This window comes from Dryobates pubescens, chromosome 14, assembly GCF_014839835.1.
Source record: "Dryobates pubescens isolate bDryPub1 chromosome 14, bDryPub1.pri, whole genome shotgun sequence".
NCBI lineage: Eukaryota > Metazoa > Chordata > Aves > Piciformes > Picidae > Dryobates > Dryobates pubescens.
The window spans coordinates 14219010-14235804 of NC_071625.1; the positions used below are offsets into that span (position 1 = coordinate 14219010).

At 46.8% G+C, this 16795-nt stretch overlaps 1 protein-coding gene across 1 annotated transcript; it reads left to right on the forward strand.

Moving 5' to 3' along the window:
• The first annotated feature begins 360 nt into the window (after positions 1 to 360).
• On the forward strand, positions 361 to 7516 carry LOC104299742 (lymphocyte antigen 6E-like). Its single transcript, XM_009899930.2, has 3 exons — positions 361 to 412; positions 5313 to 5432; positions 7305 to 7516. Exons 1-3 carry the CDS (start codon positions 361 to 363, stop codon positions 7514 to 7516), a joined length of 384 nt encoding a protein of 127 aa, XP_009898232.2.
• Positions 7517 to 16795: the final 9279 nt, after the last annotated feature.

Consider the following 16795-nt stretch of genomic DNA (forward strand, 5'->3'; position numbering starts at 1 on the left):
GCTCTGCTGCGAGCACCTCCTCATGCCTCCAGGCTCTGCTATTTCACCAGTTCAGCTGCTCCTTCTGCTAGGAGGAAGGAAAGGAAGAAGCTCAGAGCAGATGAGAGCAGGTCCTCCTTTCCCATCACTCATATGACCGGAAGAGCAAGAAGTGTGTTGCTAAAAGGACTTTTCCCCTGGGTGCCAGCCCGTTCCATGGGCTCCAGCGGTGGAGAACTCCCACATGTACATTACACACCCTTGGGTTGCTTTCATGTCCACACGCGAGCCAGCTGGAACCTGTAAAACTGCTGCCACACAAAAGGTATATAACCTGTCCTCCAAACATCTCCCCAGTCCAGTGGAGAGCGCCTGGAGGAGATGAAGACTACCCTTGTCACCTTGTTGGCTGCTGTTCTTTGTGTGGAGCAAGGTGAGCCTCTAATGTTGCTAAGTAGTTATGATAAGGCTTATAGAGGAGATGAGGAAAACTTGTCTTGTGGACAAGATTTCCAAGGCTGTCCCCAGTTTTGCAGGATTCCAACGCTGCAGCTGTGCTGCAACCAACTTCCTTTTGCACCTTGATTAAGGATTTGATGCTGAAATCAGAGCCTGATAAATTGATTCTTCTTGCCGGGGGCAGTACTGAGTGACAGAGCTCTAACTCTATGGTGGCCAATGTCAGGTTATATCCATGAAGTGGTCTATGGAATTGCCTCCAATAAGGGAAGTTGGAAGTGCCAGAAAGGGTAACAAATGTGTGGAGGGGTTATTTTACAGACTTTTCTGTACTCCTGCTTCCTCCATTGTAGCAAGCCACATGCTTCCACAGTCACAGAATGGTGGGGGTTGGAAGGGACCTCTTGAGATCACCCAGTCCAACCTTCCTGCTAAAGCAGGTTCACCTAGAACAGGTTGCACAGGAACATGGTTTGGAATCTCTCCAGAGAAGGAGACTCCACAATCTCTCTGGGAAGCCTGTTCAAAGGCTCCAGCACCCTCAAAGTCAAGGTGCTTTCCTTAAGCGATACCTCCTGTGTTCTAGTTTGTGCTTGTTGTCCCTTCTCCTGCAGCTACACACCACTGAAAAGAGCCCAGCTCCATCCTCATGGCCTCCACCCTTTAGATATTTATATGCATTGTTCAGATCCCCTCTCAGGCTGCTATTCTCCAGGCTAAACAGCCCCAAGGCTCTCAGCCTTTCCTCTTCACAGAGACGCTCCAGGCCTCTCAGCTGCTTTGTAGACTCCACTGAACTCTTGCAGTAGCTCCCTGCCTTTCTTGAACTGGAGAGCCCAGAACTGGATTCAGATGTGGCCTCACTAGGGCACAGTGGAAGGGCAGGAGAACCTTCCTCCATCTGCTGGCCACACTCTTCTTCACACACCCCAGGACACCATTTGCCTTCTTGGCCACGAGGGCACATTGCTGGCTCATGGGCAACTTGTTCCCCACCAGCGCTCCCAGGTCCTTCTCTACAGAGCTGCTTTCCAGCAGGTCACCCCCTTACCTGTACTGGTGCTGGGGGTTATTCTCTTCCCATGTGTCCTCCTTCCTAGGAGATGCACTAAGGAGAATTCCTGTAGATGAAATCAGAGGCAAAGTGAAAGAGCTTTTCTGTGCACATGTCATGCTAAAGGCATCCTTCTCCCAAAGGGAAGTCTGAAGGACTGAAACGTATGTGTTACCCCATCGCTATTTGCTCGCAGTAGTAATGACCAGATTGCCAATATTCCCCCCACACCTGGTGGTTTCCCAGAAACTATGATACTTATCTAGAGGGGTTGAGAAAGAAGCATGTGATTAATTTGTGCTCTCTGATTTATCAACCCCTGACTTTGGCGTTTGTTGGGCAGATGGCTCTGCAGCACTGCTGGAAGGTCAGAAGCTTCAGCGAGTTTTGGGGTGGGGTAAGGGGCCTTCAAAGGATATTTTTCCCTGTGCAGCAACACAACCTAGATAGAGGAGAGCAATTCCCAAAGACAACATGCTCAGTGTTACCTGGGATGAAGAGGAAAGCGGATAGAGATCCAAGATTCTGGAAGTACACATTCATGGTGGGATAATCTATTGTCATGGTTGGCTAATGACATTTTATGTTAGCTTCAGTTTCCAAATGGGCTTAAGGACAAGTTTTTATGCAGCACCTTTGAAGGCCCTAATGAGCAATTTCTGATCAAGTTGTTGATCTCTTAGCCCACTGAAGAGGGTCTTGCTGCCATTTGCATCCCTGCACTCACCATTGCAGATACATCGTCTCCCAAACAAATCTTAAAAGGTCATGATCCAATTCCCTGATCCAATATTGGACCAAACCAAACAGATGTTTGTCTAATATGTCCTTCAAAGTTTTCAGCAAAGAAGATCCCACAGCCTGGAACTGCTCAGATGCTCACACTTGTACAAAGTTAGTCTTAATATCCCTTAACACCTCTTTTTGTGCAGTTCTCCTGTGTTTTCGCCACAGGACATGTGCAGACCAGTTCATTAATTTCTTCTCTGTAACTCCTTCTTGCTTCTACAAAGAAGATTTCTGTGCCTTTCCTTATCACTTTTAATAAACAACCTTGATGCTTCCAACCCTTTTTCCACAAGGTCATATATATTTTCAAGACCTCTGACCATTCCTCCTCCACCTGCTCTGGTCTCTCTCCAAATGCTTTGCATACTTTTTGAAGTGCCGCATACAGATTTGATCATCAGTGTTCCAGCTGAGGTCTTGCCAGAGTGGAAAGGCCACTTAGCATATCTTGCACATGACATTGCTGCCTGTGCTCCCTTGGGTGACGTTGGTTTCCATCGCTGCCATGTGACACGGTTGACTCCTGCTGCTAACACTGTGCTCCTTAATTGAAACTTGACCACTTCTTCCTTACCCCACGTTTTACAGAATCCCAGCATGGTAGGGGTTCAGAGGGACCTCTGGAGATCATCTGGTCCAATCCTCCTGCTAAAGCAGGGCCATCAAGAGCAGGTTGCCCAGGGTTATAATGTCCAGGTGGGCTTTTCTCTATATTTAGGTAGAACCTCCTGGGTTCTAGTGTGTGCCCGTTGCCCTTTGTGCTGCCACTGGGCACTGAAAAGAGTCTGGTTCCATACACTTGACCCTCATCTTTTAGATACTGATGAGCACTGAGATCTCAGTCTTTTCCAGGCTAAAGTGCCTGGAAGAGAGGAGGTTCCCTCTGAATATGAGGAAAAATTTCTTTGCTGTGAAGGTGCTGGAGCCCTGCAGCAGGCTGCCCAGAGAGATTGTGGAGCCTCCTTCAGTGCAGAGATTCCAGATCCACCTGGACATTGCAACCCCGGGCAACCTGCTGAGAGCAACCCTGCTTTAGCAGGGGGATTGGACTGGATGATCCCTAGAGGCCTCTTCCAACCTCCATCACACTGTTATATTGTGATAACTTTTTCCTTCCCTTCCTCTTCTATCAGGATCTTCTCATGTAATCGTCTCTCTGACCTACAACTGCCCTTCTGCCTTCTTGCTGCCAGCTTCTTATCAGGCAAACCTACAGTCACATGCACATGTGGTCTGGTTGCTTTCAGCCCTTTCCACACTGACAGACTGTCCTCAGGACAGCAACTTAGAAAGTGTTCTGCACTCTGTTTGCTTCCCTCTCCAAAACTGTTTTTAAAGCAACTCCTCTCCCTCTTACACACAAACTCACATTCTCTGGCTGATTTCACAAGCTCAGAATCCAACCACCACCATAAAACCCAGAAATCAATTAATCTGCCTTGCTGGGAAATGTTCTGATGAAGTTTTGGTATGGTTTCTCATCCAGACTGTGTTTTGGCCCTTCTTCATTTTCATCATTACTTTAAAGAGGGTCTTCAGAGGTTTGTCCTAACAGCTTCTGGATTTGAGGTCAAGCATGTCCATTTCTGACAGATAAGACAGCTCATCACAGGTTGTCCTTCCTGCTAGTCACCTTTGTCTGTCTTACACATATCCCAACAAACCTCCACTCAACACTTAAAACATACTTTTGGTTAAGACTTCTCATTTATTCTCTGCCTTACAGTAGAATGCAGAAGTTCGACTGAACATCTGACTACTCTTGCCAGACTTCCTAGGACTGAGGTTAGGTCAGTTCAGTTATTTGCATTTGACCACATGAAAGGATATGTGACAGCAGTTGCTGAGCCAGATGAAAGACAAGTAGGACACTGAGCATTGTCCACCTCCTCAAAATGCTCCAGGCATCCTCAAGTTCTCCCTGGCAAGCCTTGCTTGGGTTTCTCCGGGAGAAACAACTGAGCAGTAATTGGCAGTTCATGTGGCAGAGCTCTCAGGACAGAGAAGCTATTGCTCAGTAATAATCTCCATCATAAAAGACCCCAAATCCTTGAATTCCACTCACATCTCCTGCTGCTGGAGATTGCAAACAGATCAATAACTCTTCGCTGTCTGAGACGCAGAAGACAGAGAAGGATTTACCATCGCTGCCACGGGTCAAGGGATAGAGAATGTCACTGGTCATTCACACATGAGCATTCACCAGGCTGCAGATAAGAAGAAGAAGACACCTGGATTGCAGATATCATGGCTCCCAAACCATATGGGTCACAACAACCCCATGAATGCTCCAGGCTGGGAAAACAGTGGCTGAAAAGTTGCCTGGTAGAAAAGGACCGGGGGCACTGGTTGACAGCCAGTTTAACATGAGCCAGCAATGTACCCAGGTGGCCAAGAGGGCCAATAGCATCCTGGCCTGGATCAGGAATGCTGTGGCCAGCAGGACTAGAGAAGTGATTGTTCCCCTATACTGGGCACTGGTGAGGCTACATATTGAATATTGTTTACAGTTTTGGGTGCTCACTATAAGAAAGACACTCAGGTGCTGCAGTGTGTCCAGAGAAGGGCAATGAAGCTGGTAAAGGGTCTAGAGAACAGGTCTGGTGAGGAGCTGTGGAAACTGGGGTTGTTTAGTCTGAAGAAGAGGAGGCTGAGGAGAGACCTCATTGTTCTGCACAACTCCTTGAAAGGGGGTTGTAGTGAAGTGGAGGTTGGTCTCTTCTTCCTACTATCAGGTAATAGAATGAGAGGAAATGTTCTCAAGTTGCATCAGGGGAGGGTTAGGTTGGATATAAGGAAAAATTTCTTAACTGAAAGAGTGGTCAGGCATTGGAACAGGCTGCCCAGGGAGGTAATGGAGTCACTGTCCCTGCAGGTGTTCAAGAAATGTGTGGACATGGCACTTTGGGTCATTATTTAGTGGCCATGGTAGTCTTAGGTTGATGGTTGGACTCAATGATCTTAGAGGTCTCTTCCAAATGAAACACTTCCATGATTCTGTATAATGTACTTTTCTTTTTCCCCCCTCCAGCTTACCCATTTATGTGCTATGTGTGCCAAGAAGAAGAGTCCAACAAGGACTGTTTGACCATTTCCATGTGTGAAAAGGAAGACAAATACTGTATGACCATTCTCAAAAACATGGAAACAAGTACGTTTGTGAACATCACCTCAGTTCTGCTGCAGAAGAGCAGGCCCCAGGAATGGGCTTTCATCCCAGATGTGACCACCTATGGCAAAATTAATCCCCCATCACCAGCTGTGAGGAGCCACTGACCTTGTGGTTGTAGGATCATAGAATCATGAAATGGTTTGGGTTGGAAAGGGCCTTTAAAGGGTCATCTAGTCCAACCCTTCCTTGCAGTATGCAGAGACATCCCCCAATAGATCAGGTTTCTCAGAGCCCCATCAAGCCTGATCTGGAATGTCTCCAGCGATGGGGCCTCTACCACCTCCCTAGGCAACCTGTTCCAGTGTCTCACCACCCCCACAGTAAAGAACTTCCTCCTAATGTCCAATCTAACTCTAGCCTGCTCTAGTTTGAAACCGTTGTCCCTTGTCTAAGTGCTACATGTCCTTGTCAACAGACCCTCTCCAGCTTTCTTGTACGTCCCTTTCAGGTACTGGTAGGCTGCTATAAGGTCTTCCCAGAGCCTTCTCTTCTCCAGGCTGAACAACCCTAACCCTCTCAGCCTGTCCTCCTGGGAGAGGTGCTTCAGCCCTCTGACCATTTTTGTGTCCCTCCTCTGGACCCTCTCCATCAGGTCTATGACTTTCTTGTTTTGAGGACTCCAGAGCTGGACACAGTATTCCAGGTGAGGTCTCACCAGAGCAGAGTAGAGGATGGGAATCACCTTTCTTAACCTGCTGACCATGCCTCTTTAGATGCAGCCCAGGATCAGATTGGCCTTTTGGGCTGCAAGTGCACATTGTTGGCTCATGTCCAGCTTTTCATCCACCAGTACCCCCAGGTCCTTATCCACAAGGGCTGCTCTCTATCATCTCCCAGCCTGTACTGACAATGAAGATTGCCCCAACTCAGGTGCAAGACCTTGGAGTCCCAGATCATTATCACTACCAGGAGTTGGGGAACTGCTCAAGGTACATAAAGGACTGAAAGAAAGTGACCTCAAGCCTGGTGCTGTGTGCATGGCTTCATGAGAAGCTCCCCTCACCTTTCTGCTGACCACTCCACCCAGTTCCTGCTATGGAAATATTCACTTCCAGAGTTGCTTTCAAAAACATTTGTCCACAACTGCCCCATGAGCTGACTCCCTCTTGTCCATGGGGCTCTGCAACCTCAAGCACTTCCATGGGAGTCCTTACAGAAGCCTTCCAGTACTTAAAGAGGGCCTACATGAAAGTTGGGGAGGGACTCTTGATCAGGGAGTACAGTGATCAGAAAAGGGGTGATGGTTTTAAACTGAAAGAGGGAAGATTTAAGTTAGATATTAGGAAGACATTCTTCACTGTGACCACCCTGCCCTAGTTTGCCTGGAGAAGCTGGGGATGCCCTGTCACTGGAAGTGTTCAAAGCTAGGTTGGATGGGGCCTTGAGCAACCTGCTCTAGTGGAAGGTTTCCCTGTATATGACAGCAAGGTTAGACTAGATGACCTTTAAGGTCCCTTCTGACCCAAACCATCCTACAATTCTGTGTGCTCTCAGACCAAATCTGAGGTTATACAACACATCCTCTCTGGTTTTATGCTGTAGGGAAACCACCCTGGTGGGCATTGACTCAACCTGAGCATAACTTCAGGCAGCTTGAGCTGAAAGCCACCCATACATGCTAAGTCCACTTTAGGGACAGATGAAACATGAAGGCCAGAGAAGATCAGCACCATATTCTGCTAGTGTAGGCATGGCCAAAGTGTTGCCAGTCATGAGCAGAGAACATATTCGTGCTGAGAACTACTACCTGGCCTTCTTTTATTCACTGGTGCAGATTCAGTCATGGGAACATTTTAACAATGATTCTTACATTCTACTCTTTTTTTTTTTCCCCTCCCACTTCTGCTTTAGAGCCCAACAAGACTAAATATGTCATTTCTAAGATGTGTTCTCCAACGTGTCCAGCAAAAAATCAGCAACAAAACCAAACCTACCCGAGGGTTTCATGCTGTGAGAAGCCATTATGCAATGTGAATGGAGTCAGCAGCAAGCAAAGCAGCTATGGAGTGCCATTCCTGGGTGTCCTAGCCAGTATCTCTTACATCTTCGCATGTGGACTCTGATGGGTTAGGAAAAGCTCCCCATGTTGGCATTGTTGGTTGAAATAAAAGGGTGTTGCTCTGGGATAATTGCTGCTTTCAAAGAGTCATGCTTTGTGGCTGAGCTTCTCCTGAGAATTTCAAGAGAGTCTAAATAAGTTAGGTGCTGAACTCTCATCGATTTCCTAAGCCTACTTGAATCCTAAGTGTCCCCAGACATTCAAGTCACCTATGAAAACACACAAAAGAAAACCCTTCTGACATGTTCAGGCTTCAGCTCATTACAACTCTGAAGAGATCCTTGAACACATAGTTTTGTCTGAGAGTTTCAAAGTGTTGTGAGAAATAACAAGCCACCCTGCCTGAAGCACAGGTAGCAGCTCCATAGTTAGGTCAGCACGCAGGAGAATCTTCAGCGTCTTCTGTTCACAGTAAATTAGTTAGCACACGTAAGCCATAAACAAGTAGGCAGAGGCAAAGCTAATTTTGAGCAGTATTTTGGATGTTCCTCCTGCCCCAGTGAGGTAAAAACTTCTGATCCACCCTCTACCACATTTGTTGGCCAGATGGTTCTGCAGCACCACTGGAAGATCAGAAGCTTCAGCAAGCTTTGGGGTGGGAAGAGGGACCTTCAACTGCTATTCAAAGGATTTTTGTGCCCATAAATCCTGAATGCAGTGACACAACACCGACAGAGGAGAGCAATTCTCAAAGACAACATCCTCAGTGTGTACCTGGGATGAAGAGAAAAGGTGACAGAGATCCAAGATTCTGGAAGTACACATTCATGGTGGGGTAACTTATTGTTGCAGTAGGCTGATGGCATATTATGTTTGCTGCAGCTTTCAAGTGGACGTAAAGACAATCTTTAATGCAGCACCTTTCAAGACCCTAATGAACAACATTTGATCAAACCATTGATCTCTCAACCCACCAACGAAGGGGTTGCCATTTGCATCCCTAAACTCACTGTTACAAATGTGTTGTGTCCCAAACAAATCTTAAAAGGCCATGATCAAATTTCCTGCTCCAGCGTTGCACCAAACCAGGCAGATTTGTGTCTAATACAGCCTCTGGCTCTTTGAGTATCACATTTTGAAATGAACATCCTTGCCCAGAGAAGTTGTGGATACTCTATCACTGGAAGTGTTCAAAGCCAGGTGGGATGGGGCTTTGAACAACCTGGTCTAGTGGAAGATATCTCTGCCCATGGCAGGGAGGGTGGAACTAGATGGTGTTTAAGGTCCCTTCCAACTGAAACCATTCCATGACTATTGCCCAGCTCTGGCTGAGCTTGGGGAAAAGGTGTCATATTCAAATGCCTTTTCTAAACTCAAATGATTTTATGATTCCAGACTATGAAAAGGAAAAGAGGAGCAAATGTGACTGAGAGAGGAAAGGCAGCAGCAGGGAAGCACTGGGGAGACAGCAAGGAGAAGGCAAGAGGGGACAGCATGGTAAGTACTGTGCTAGGAATTGCCCACACATTACCCCCTCATGGACCTGGTCCAGCTGGAAAAAAAAGTCCTCATATCTATTTCCCTCTTTTCTCTCTCTCTCTTTTTTTTGTTTTTCTTCCCAGGACCCACATAGCTGCTGCCAACCCCAGTCACTTAGAGATTGTGAGATGGCTTCTACAAAACCACCTCCTTGGCATAGAAATGATGGATTGTGCTGAGCTTTGCTTGGCTTTGCACTCCAGGCTCTCTGCTCACTCCTCTCCCCACAAGAGCTGCAGCTGAGGGGGGACAGAAAAGCTCTGTAGGAGGCTTGGGGTTGTCTACACAGAGGAAGAAAGCCAGGCAGCCAGAGACAAACACAAACAGCCCCAAGCTTCTTGGTCACAGCCCCTGAAAAAATAGAAAGGAAGAGTTGGCAGCATCACCAGCTCAGCTGTGTTCTGAGGGAAACCAGAGCTCATCCAAACAATTCAAGGGTTGTTGAGCTCTTGGTTTGTTTTGTTAATTCTTTTTGTTGTTGTTGTTGTTGGATGAGATGTTGTATTTGATGGCCCAATGAAATCTTCAGTTTCTCTGAAGCATTGCCCTGGAAGTTTGCTGTGTTTTGTTTGCACATGTGGAAGGATGAATGCTTTTGAGAAGTTTTACTCTGCCTGGATCACAAAGTGACTGGTTTCCAAAGAAGACAATCAGTCAAAGATGACTCACCAGCTTCAGATATTTTACTGTGAACTCTGAAGCCCAGTGTCTGGCTTTAAACATTTTAAACAGTAGAGATCAGAAGAGGCTGATACTCACTGATCTAAGTATACTGGTAAGCTATGCCCAGGGCTGACTGATGTTTCCAGGGATGGGGTATCTACTGCCTCTCTGGGCACCCTGGGCCAATGTCTCATCATCCTCAGTGTCAAAATTTTCCCCCTTCTCTCTAGTTGAAATCTCCTTCTACTAGTTTCAAACAACCACCCCTTTGTCCTGTCACAACATGTGACACAATATAAAAAGCCTATCCTTGTCTGTCCTATGGAACCCCTTAAGTAGTAAGAGGCCATCAGAAGGTCTCCCTGGAGCCTTCTCTTCTCCAGGCTGAAAAACACAAACTCTCTCAGCCTGACCTCACAGCAGAGGGCTTCCAGCCCGCCCAGCATTACTGTGGCCTCCTCTGGCCTCACTTCAATAGGTCCATGTCTCTGCTGTGCTGAGACTCTAGAGCTGGCCCCAGCACTGCAGGTGAGGTCTCAGCAGAGTGCAACAGAAGGGCAGAATCCCCTCCCTCCACCTACTGCCCACACTGCTGGGGATCAGCCCAGGACAGGGCTGGCTCTGGGCTGGCAGTGCATGGTGCTGGCTCATCTGCAGCTTTTCACCCACCAGCAGTCCCAAGTCCTTCTCCACAGGGCTGCTCTCCAGCCCTTCATCCCCAGCCTGTGTTGATACTGGGGGTTGCCCCAAGCCAGGAGCAGGACCTTGCACTTGGCCTTCACTAAGCTCACGTGGTCTCACTTCTCAAGCTTGTCCAGGTCTCTCTGGATTGATCCCACCCCCCTGATGTGTCAACCACACCACATGCTGCTTGGTGTTCTCTTCAAACTTGCTGAAAGTGCACTCATTCTCACTGTCTATAACACTGAGGAAGGTATCAAAGAACATATTGATTAAGATATTAAACAGCACACACTGTTAGTTTTCTCTCTCCAAATGTAAGCACAAGGAAGGAAAACCATGATGGAGGAGAAGGGAAACATTTTTAAACCAAGGGAAAGGAAAAAGACCTTCCAGCTGCTACAGGCAGGGGCTGGCAGCATCAGCTGGGTTTGTGGTGGGTGTGCTGCATCCTGCTCTTATGAGCACATGCTCCATGAATACCCTGCACAGAAGGAAGACAATTCATTAAGTGCTTTCAAACAACTCTAGGACAGGTGGGCTGCAGGAGAAAGCTATCACTATCTTTACCACCAGGCAAGCTGGCACAGGAAAGGGAAGAAGGAGTAATTTGTCAGTTTCACTGAATGTGAGAGGGCAAAAACCTGGTAGCTGAGACAAGTTATCAGAGAGGAAACAAGTCAAGGGTTGTTGGGACAAGCCCACTGAGGCTGGTGGCATAGAGGGGATGGCAATGGGTAGAGCGAAGGAGGGAGAGTAACTCTCATCCAGATCTTATTTCAGAGCAGTAGAGCTGCCCCTCTTGGTTGGATTGCAAATGAGTCATCTGTCAGTCTGCTCATCGGGCCTCTCACTCCAAGAAGGATGTTGAGGTGCTGGTGTGTGTCCAGAAAAGAGCAATAAAGATGGTCAAAGGTCTGGAGAGAAAGTCTTGTGAGGAGCAGCTGAGGAAACTGGGGCTGTTCAGCCTTGTGAAAAGTAGGCTGAAGGGAGACCATTTTTCTCTCTACAACTATCTGAAAGGAGGTGGTAGTGAGGTGGGGACTGGTCTCTTCTCCCAAGGAACAAGTGATATGGTGAGAAGAAATGGCCTCAAGTTGTCATAGGGGAGGTTTAGGTTGCATAGTAGGAAAACTTTCTTCAATGAAAGAGTGGTCAGGCATTGGAACAGGCTGCCCAAGGAGATAGTGGAGTCACCATCACTGGAGGTGTTTAAAAAATATGTAGACATGGCAGTTCAAGACATGGTTTAGTGGGCATGGTGGTGTTGGGTTGATGGCTGGAACTGATGATCTTACGGGTCTTTTCCAGCCTCAAGGGTTCCAAGATTCTGTAAGGTCATATCTCTCTTTCCACACTGGTACCTGTCTTTCCTGGGCTGGAGGAAGAAGATCAGGGCTCCTGTAGCCCAGGAGTTTAGGCACAGACAGCCAAGTCTTCTCTCTTCCACCATGGGAAGAACCAGTCACTTTTGCCTTTTCAAATGACGCTTCAGTGTGACACTGGATGATGGTGCTCTCCAAGCTTAGCTGTGCTCGCTGGGAGAAGACATCCAGGTGATGCTTAGAGGTGCCACTTCAGTGCAGAGCTTGTTTTATAAATCTTATTGTGGGCAATGACTTTGAGTTCCACATCCAGAGTCAGGAGATGTGGGTTTGCTTCCCTCCTGCAGTATGTGGAGAGTCAAAGGGAAGGTGGGTGTGGAGACACTAACCACATCTAACACAAGGGTAAAGGAGCCAGTTTGCTGTTGCTGCAGATGTTCATGAGATTATCACAGATTTGGCAATTTACACATCAAAAGCAAGAACATTAAAATGAAGCAGGACACAGGTCCAAGGTGATGTTTTGATTATGGATATGCACATCAGTGAGGGACATCAGCTGGTCCCCAGGCTCAGAGGAACTAGTGAAAGAAATCTTTGGCATCCATCCCAGCTACCAAACTCAGTCTGTTTCACCTGTTCCTGTTTCTTCACAATAGAGAAATGTGGATATTTCAGAAGGCTGGATACCACCAACTGCAGCCTCCATCATTATGAAGGGGGTGGAGAAGACTGTGGGGCCATACAGAGCAGTCAACCTAGACTCCAGTCTTGGGGGACAAAAAAGAAGAAATGAACCATAGAATCATTTAGATTGGAAAAGACCTTTAAGATCATTAAGTCCAACCATTAACCAAGCACTGCCAAGTCCACCACTAAAACATATCTCTCAGCACCATATCTACATGGCTTTGAAACTCCTCCAGGGATGGGGACTCCACCACTGCCCTGGACAGCCTATTCCAGGCCTTGACAACCCTTTTGAGCATGAAACTGTTCCTGATTTCAAACCTAAACCTCCACTGGTGCACCTTGAGACCATTTCCTCTCGTCATAGAATCACAGAATGGTTTGGGTTGGAAGGGACTTGAAAGATCATCTAGTTCCTCCCCCCCGCCACACGCAGGCACACCTCCCAGGTTGCTCAAGGCCCCATCCAACCTGGCCATCCTGTCTCGTTACCTGGGAGAAGAGATCATCCCTCACCTCTCTTCAACCTCCTTTCAAGGAGCTGTAAAGAGATAGGTCTTCCCTCAGCCTCCTTTTCTCTGGGCTGAATAATCCCAGTTCCCCCAGCTGCTCCCCACCAGACTTGTTCTCTAAACCCTTCCCCAGCTTCATTGCTCTTCTTTGGACACACTCCAGCACCTCAATGTCCTTCCTGGAGTGAGAGGCCCAAACCTGAACCCAGGAGGCCAGGTGTGACCTCACCAATGTCCTTCTTGTAGTCATCAAACAATTTGTAGGGGCTATCACGGAGATGAGGGTGAAGAGCAAGAGCTTTGTAATCAGTAGGTGCTATTTCCACCTGTGACAAGGAGGGAAAATCTGTAGTTAGGGTAAAAGTGGCAGCTGTCACATAGCTGTGTGTTAATGACATTTTTGACACTGTGTCACAGTCAGTCTCATAAGCAAAAGCAAGAAAACACAGTCTAGCTAAAAGCATGAGCAGATAACTGTCACCAGTTTGCTGTCAAACTGGAATGATCTATTAAACAGGGTCCTCTGTGGTTTTCCTGGCTCTGGGATGATGCAGTGTGATAATTGCTGGTTTGAAGGACAGATTAGAGAAGTTGCTCATTGAGCTTGCAGGTGACACACTGAAAGAACCTGCAAATAGGAGAATTCTGGATGACTGATAAATCAAAGCCATAGTCTGAGAAAGAGTTTGTCATTTAGGAAGGTCAACCACAAAGCTCTACAGTTGGAGTGGACTCATTATCTGCACAAATTTCGCTTGCAGCAATCTGGTAGAAACCAGAAGTTGTGGTGCGATCTTCTAACACTTGTCAAACCTAGAGTAAAAGTCATAGAAAAGAAGGAGGCCTTGTTGGATCTTCACAATCTGTTGGCAAGTTTTGCAAGTTGCACTGGAAAGCATAAAATGGTGTGTGATGGGATGAGATCCAGTCACCTCTTCCCCAAAACACAGGCTTGGGCTGCTCACTATTTGCTTTAAGATTCACCCAGCAGCAAAGGAGCTTTTACGTAGGGTTAGGAAGGTTTCTTAGCATCTACTGTCTAGTGGTGAGGTGGAGAACTGCCTCCAGCATCACCAGCTTGAGCATCACAATCAAGATGCATGAAAGCATGATAGAAAAATATTGTCTTTAGTATCTCATTGGTGTCTCCATAGGGCTGGAGAATGAACTCAGTTGCCTCTCCTGTCTCTCTCCATCTGCTTTCCGTCATTCCCATGTACTTGTTGAGAGTGCTGGTTCGCTTCACTAAAGCAGAGTTGTTGTGGTCAGGCTTGACTGGAGGTGTTGGACTAGATGACCTTTAAAGATCCCTTCCAACCCAAAATATTCTATGAATTTATGACTTTGCTTTATCACAGAATCAAATGATGGTTTGGCTTAGAAGGGAGGACCTTAATAAAGATCAATTACTTTCAACACTTCTGTCATGGGCAGAAAAACCTTCTACTAGACCAAGTTGCTCCAAGACAAAAATACAACAATGTCTAGCAGTAAAGGTGCTCTTCCACTGACATCATGTAGGAACTTTATCCAATGAATGTTCAACCCCTAGAACACTTCCAGGGTTCCCAGGATCTCAGTCAACAGTAAAAGGAATAGAGCTAGTGAGGCTGTGGGTGGAAAGACAGCTCTGTGTAACATGGATGACATGTGGTCAGGCATTGGAACAGGCTGCCCACGGCAAGTGGTGGAGATGTTAAAAAAACATGTAGACATGGTATTTTGGGACATGGCTTAGTGGGCATGGTGGTGTTTGGCATGGTAATTTGGGAGATAGTTTAGTGGACATGGTGATCCTGGACTAATGGTTGTACTTGATGATCTTAGAGGTCTTTCCCAACCTTAATGATTCTATTATTTTCTCCATTTTCAGGTGATTTCTCACCTAGGCAAATCCCTAAGCACCACAGAATGTGTTGTCATCATGCATGGGGGATGACAGGATGACAGGGCTTCATTCTTCCTTGACTGGGAAACAGGGCACTGGCTGTGTGCCCAATATTCACAACAGCTCACCTGGGATCTGCCTCCAGCTCCAGGGCCCGCTCCAGCTTTAGATGTTAATCAGCAATTAGATAACGTGCAGACATTGCTCCTGGGAACAAGAAAATCCCTTCTACAGGAAATTAGTGTAGTAAAACTTACTGCAAGATCCTCTGGGAGAAGAAAGCAATTTTACCATACCAAATTTCTAACAAAGTTGATTTTTGCCCTCTCCTGCTTGTCCTGACAAATTTAGTGTGATCCTTGTCTCGCAAGCCCCAGATGATCTAGCCAACAGATCACAGAGTCGTTTTGGTTGCAAAAGACCTGTAAGACCATCAAAGTCCAACCATCAATCCAACATCACCGTGGCCATTAAACCTAGTCCCAAAGTGCCACATCCTCAAGCTTTTTGAACACCTCCAGGTGACTCCAGCACCTGCCTGGGCAGCCTGTTACAATACCTGAACAGTCTTTCAGGACAGAACCATTTGCTACTATCCAACCAAAACCTCCCCAGATGTAACTTGTATTTCTATGCCACAGGTAGCCAAGAGCTGAAAGCTATGCACTTCTCATGCCTCCGACCTTCTTGGCAGAGCACAACGAAACTATTTTGGACTTGCCTTTTACAACCTTCAGAGAGAAGATGCTGCTTTGGTTCCCATTCTCTTTCATTTCACCTCTCTGTGGGGAAATTCCTGCATCTCTAGGTTCTTTTCTTTCCTTTATCTGTGTTTTTCATGGCTCCCACCCTGTTCTTTGTTCTCTGGAGACTCTTATCTAGGGTCACTTTGTTCCTTGACTTCATTTAAATGGAGTCAGACACAGGGTGCTCTAGAGCAGGCAACACATGCCTTTCCTCTTAACTCTTGCTCTGCTATTTCTTCTAGGTGCTCTCACACACTTGCACGTTCCCACTTATGTGTCTTTTACACCGAGCTTAACATTCCTACTGCATATCTTCACAAGCCCAGAACCTTGTTTATAGCTTCAGCACACTTTCTGCAGCCTTCCTGGAGCCTGGTGAATTCCTTGTTTACAGAGAAACACATTTTTGGTGGAAGGAATGGGGAAGAGCCTGAAAAGTTTCTTCCCTGACCAAAACAATCAGACAATGAAGTTTCTGCTGTGGGAAAGGAGATGGACCCAATCACAGGAACTTTGCAGGATGCTGAAGAACCCCATTGATGCTTTGCAAGAGACCAGGACTGGAAACAAGGCTAAAACATGGGTCAAAAGTTCAACCAGGAGATGGAGATAGGATACACAGGTATGAGAACATGGGTTTCTCCAATATCCATTGAGCATGTGTCATCCAAACAGTGACCTTCACTTTTATGGGTCTGAGAGAGAAGGGAACAGAAATGATGACATCACCCAGAAATGAAAGTTCATCAATCTGACAGTGTGAATGTGGCAGAAGGTTGTGCCTTAAGTAAGAAGATCAAAGTCCTGTTCCAGCAACAAAAGTAGCCCAAAGATGTACCTGGTTATGCAGGCACAGTTTCACAAACCTCAGTAGCCAGCAAGGTTTGTTAGGATGAGAGGAAACAGTCTCAAGTTGCACCAGGGGAGGTTTAGGTTGGATATTAGGAAGAATTTCTTTGCTGAGAGAGTAGTCAGGCAGTGGAACAGGCTGCCCATGGATGCAGTGGAATCACTGCTCCTGAAGATGTTCAGAAATCCTGCAGACATGGCACTTCAGGACATGGTTTTAATGGGCATGGTGGTATTGAAAATAAAGAAATCTGTCACCTTCCTGTGGCATCTATGCAAGGTGGTGTTAGCAGGTTTGAACAGGTTTTTGCAGTTTGAACACGTCCAGAGAAGGGCAACAAGGCTGGGGAGAAGCCTTGAGCACAAGCCCTATGAGGAGAGGCTGAGTGAGCTGGGGTTGCTTAGCCTGGAGAAGAGGAGGCTCAGGGGAGACCTTCTTGCTCTCTACAA

Excerpts from the sequence above, each read along its gene's own strand:
- LOC104299742 (XM_009899930.2), top strand. The coding sequence starts at position 361 with ATGAAGACTACCCTTGTCACCTTGTTGGCTGCTGTTCTTTGTGTGGAG. Across the intron at positions 413-5,312 it reads TGTTCTTTGTGTGGAGCAAG|CTTACCCATTTATGTGCTAT; the intron begins GTGAGCCTCTAA and ends TCCCCCCTCCAG. Across the intron at positions 5,433-7,304 it reads TCTCAAAAACATGGAAACAA|AGCCCAACAAGACTAAATAT; the intron begins GTACGTTTGTGA and ends CTTCTGCTTTAG.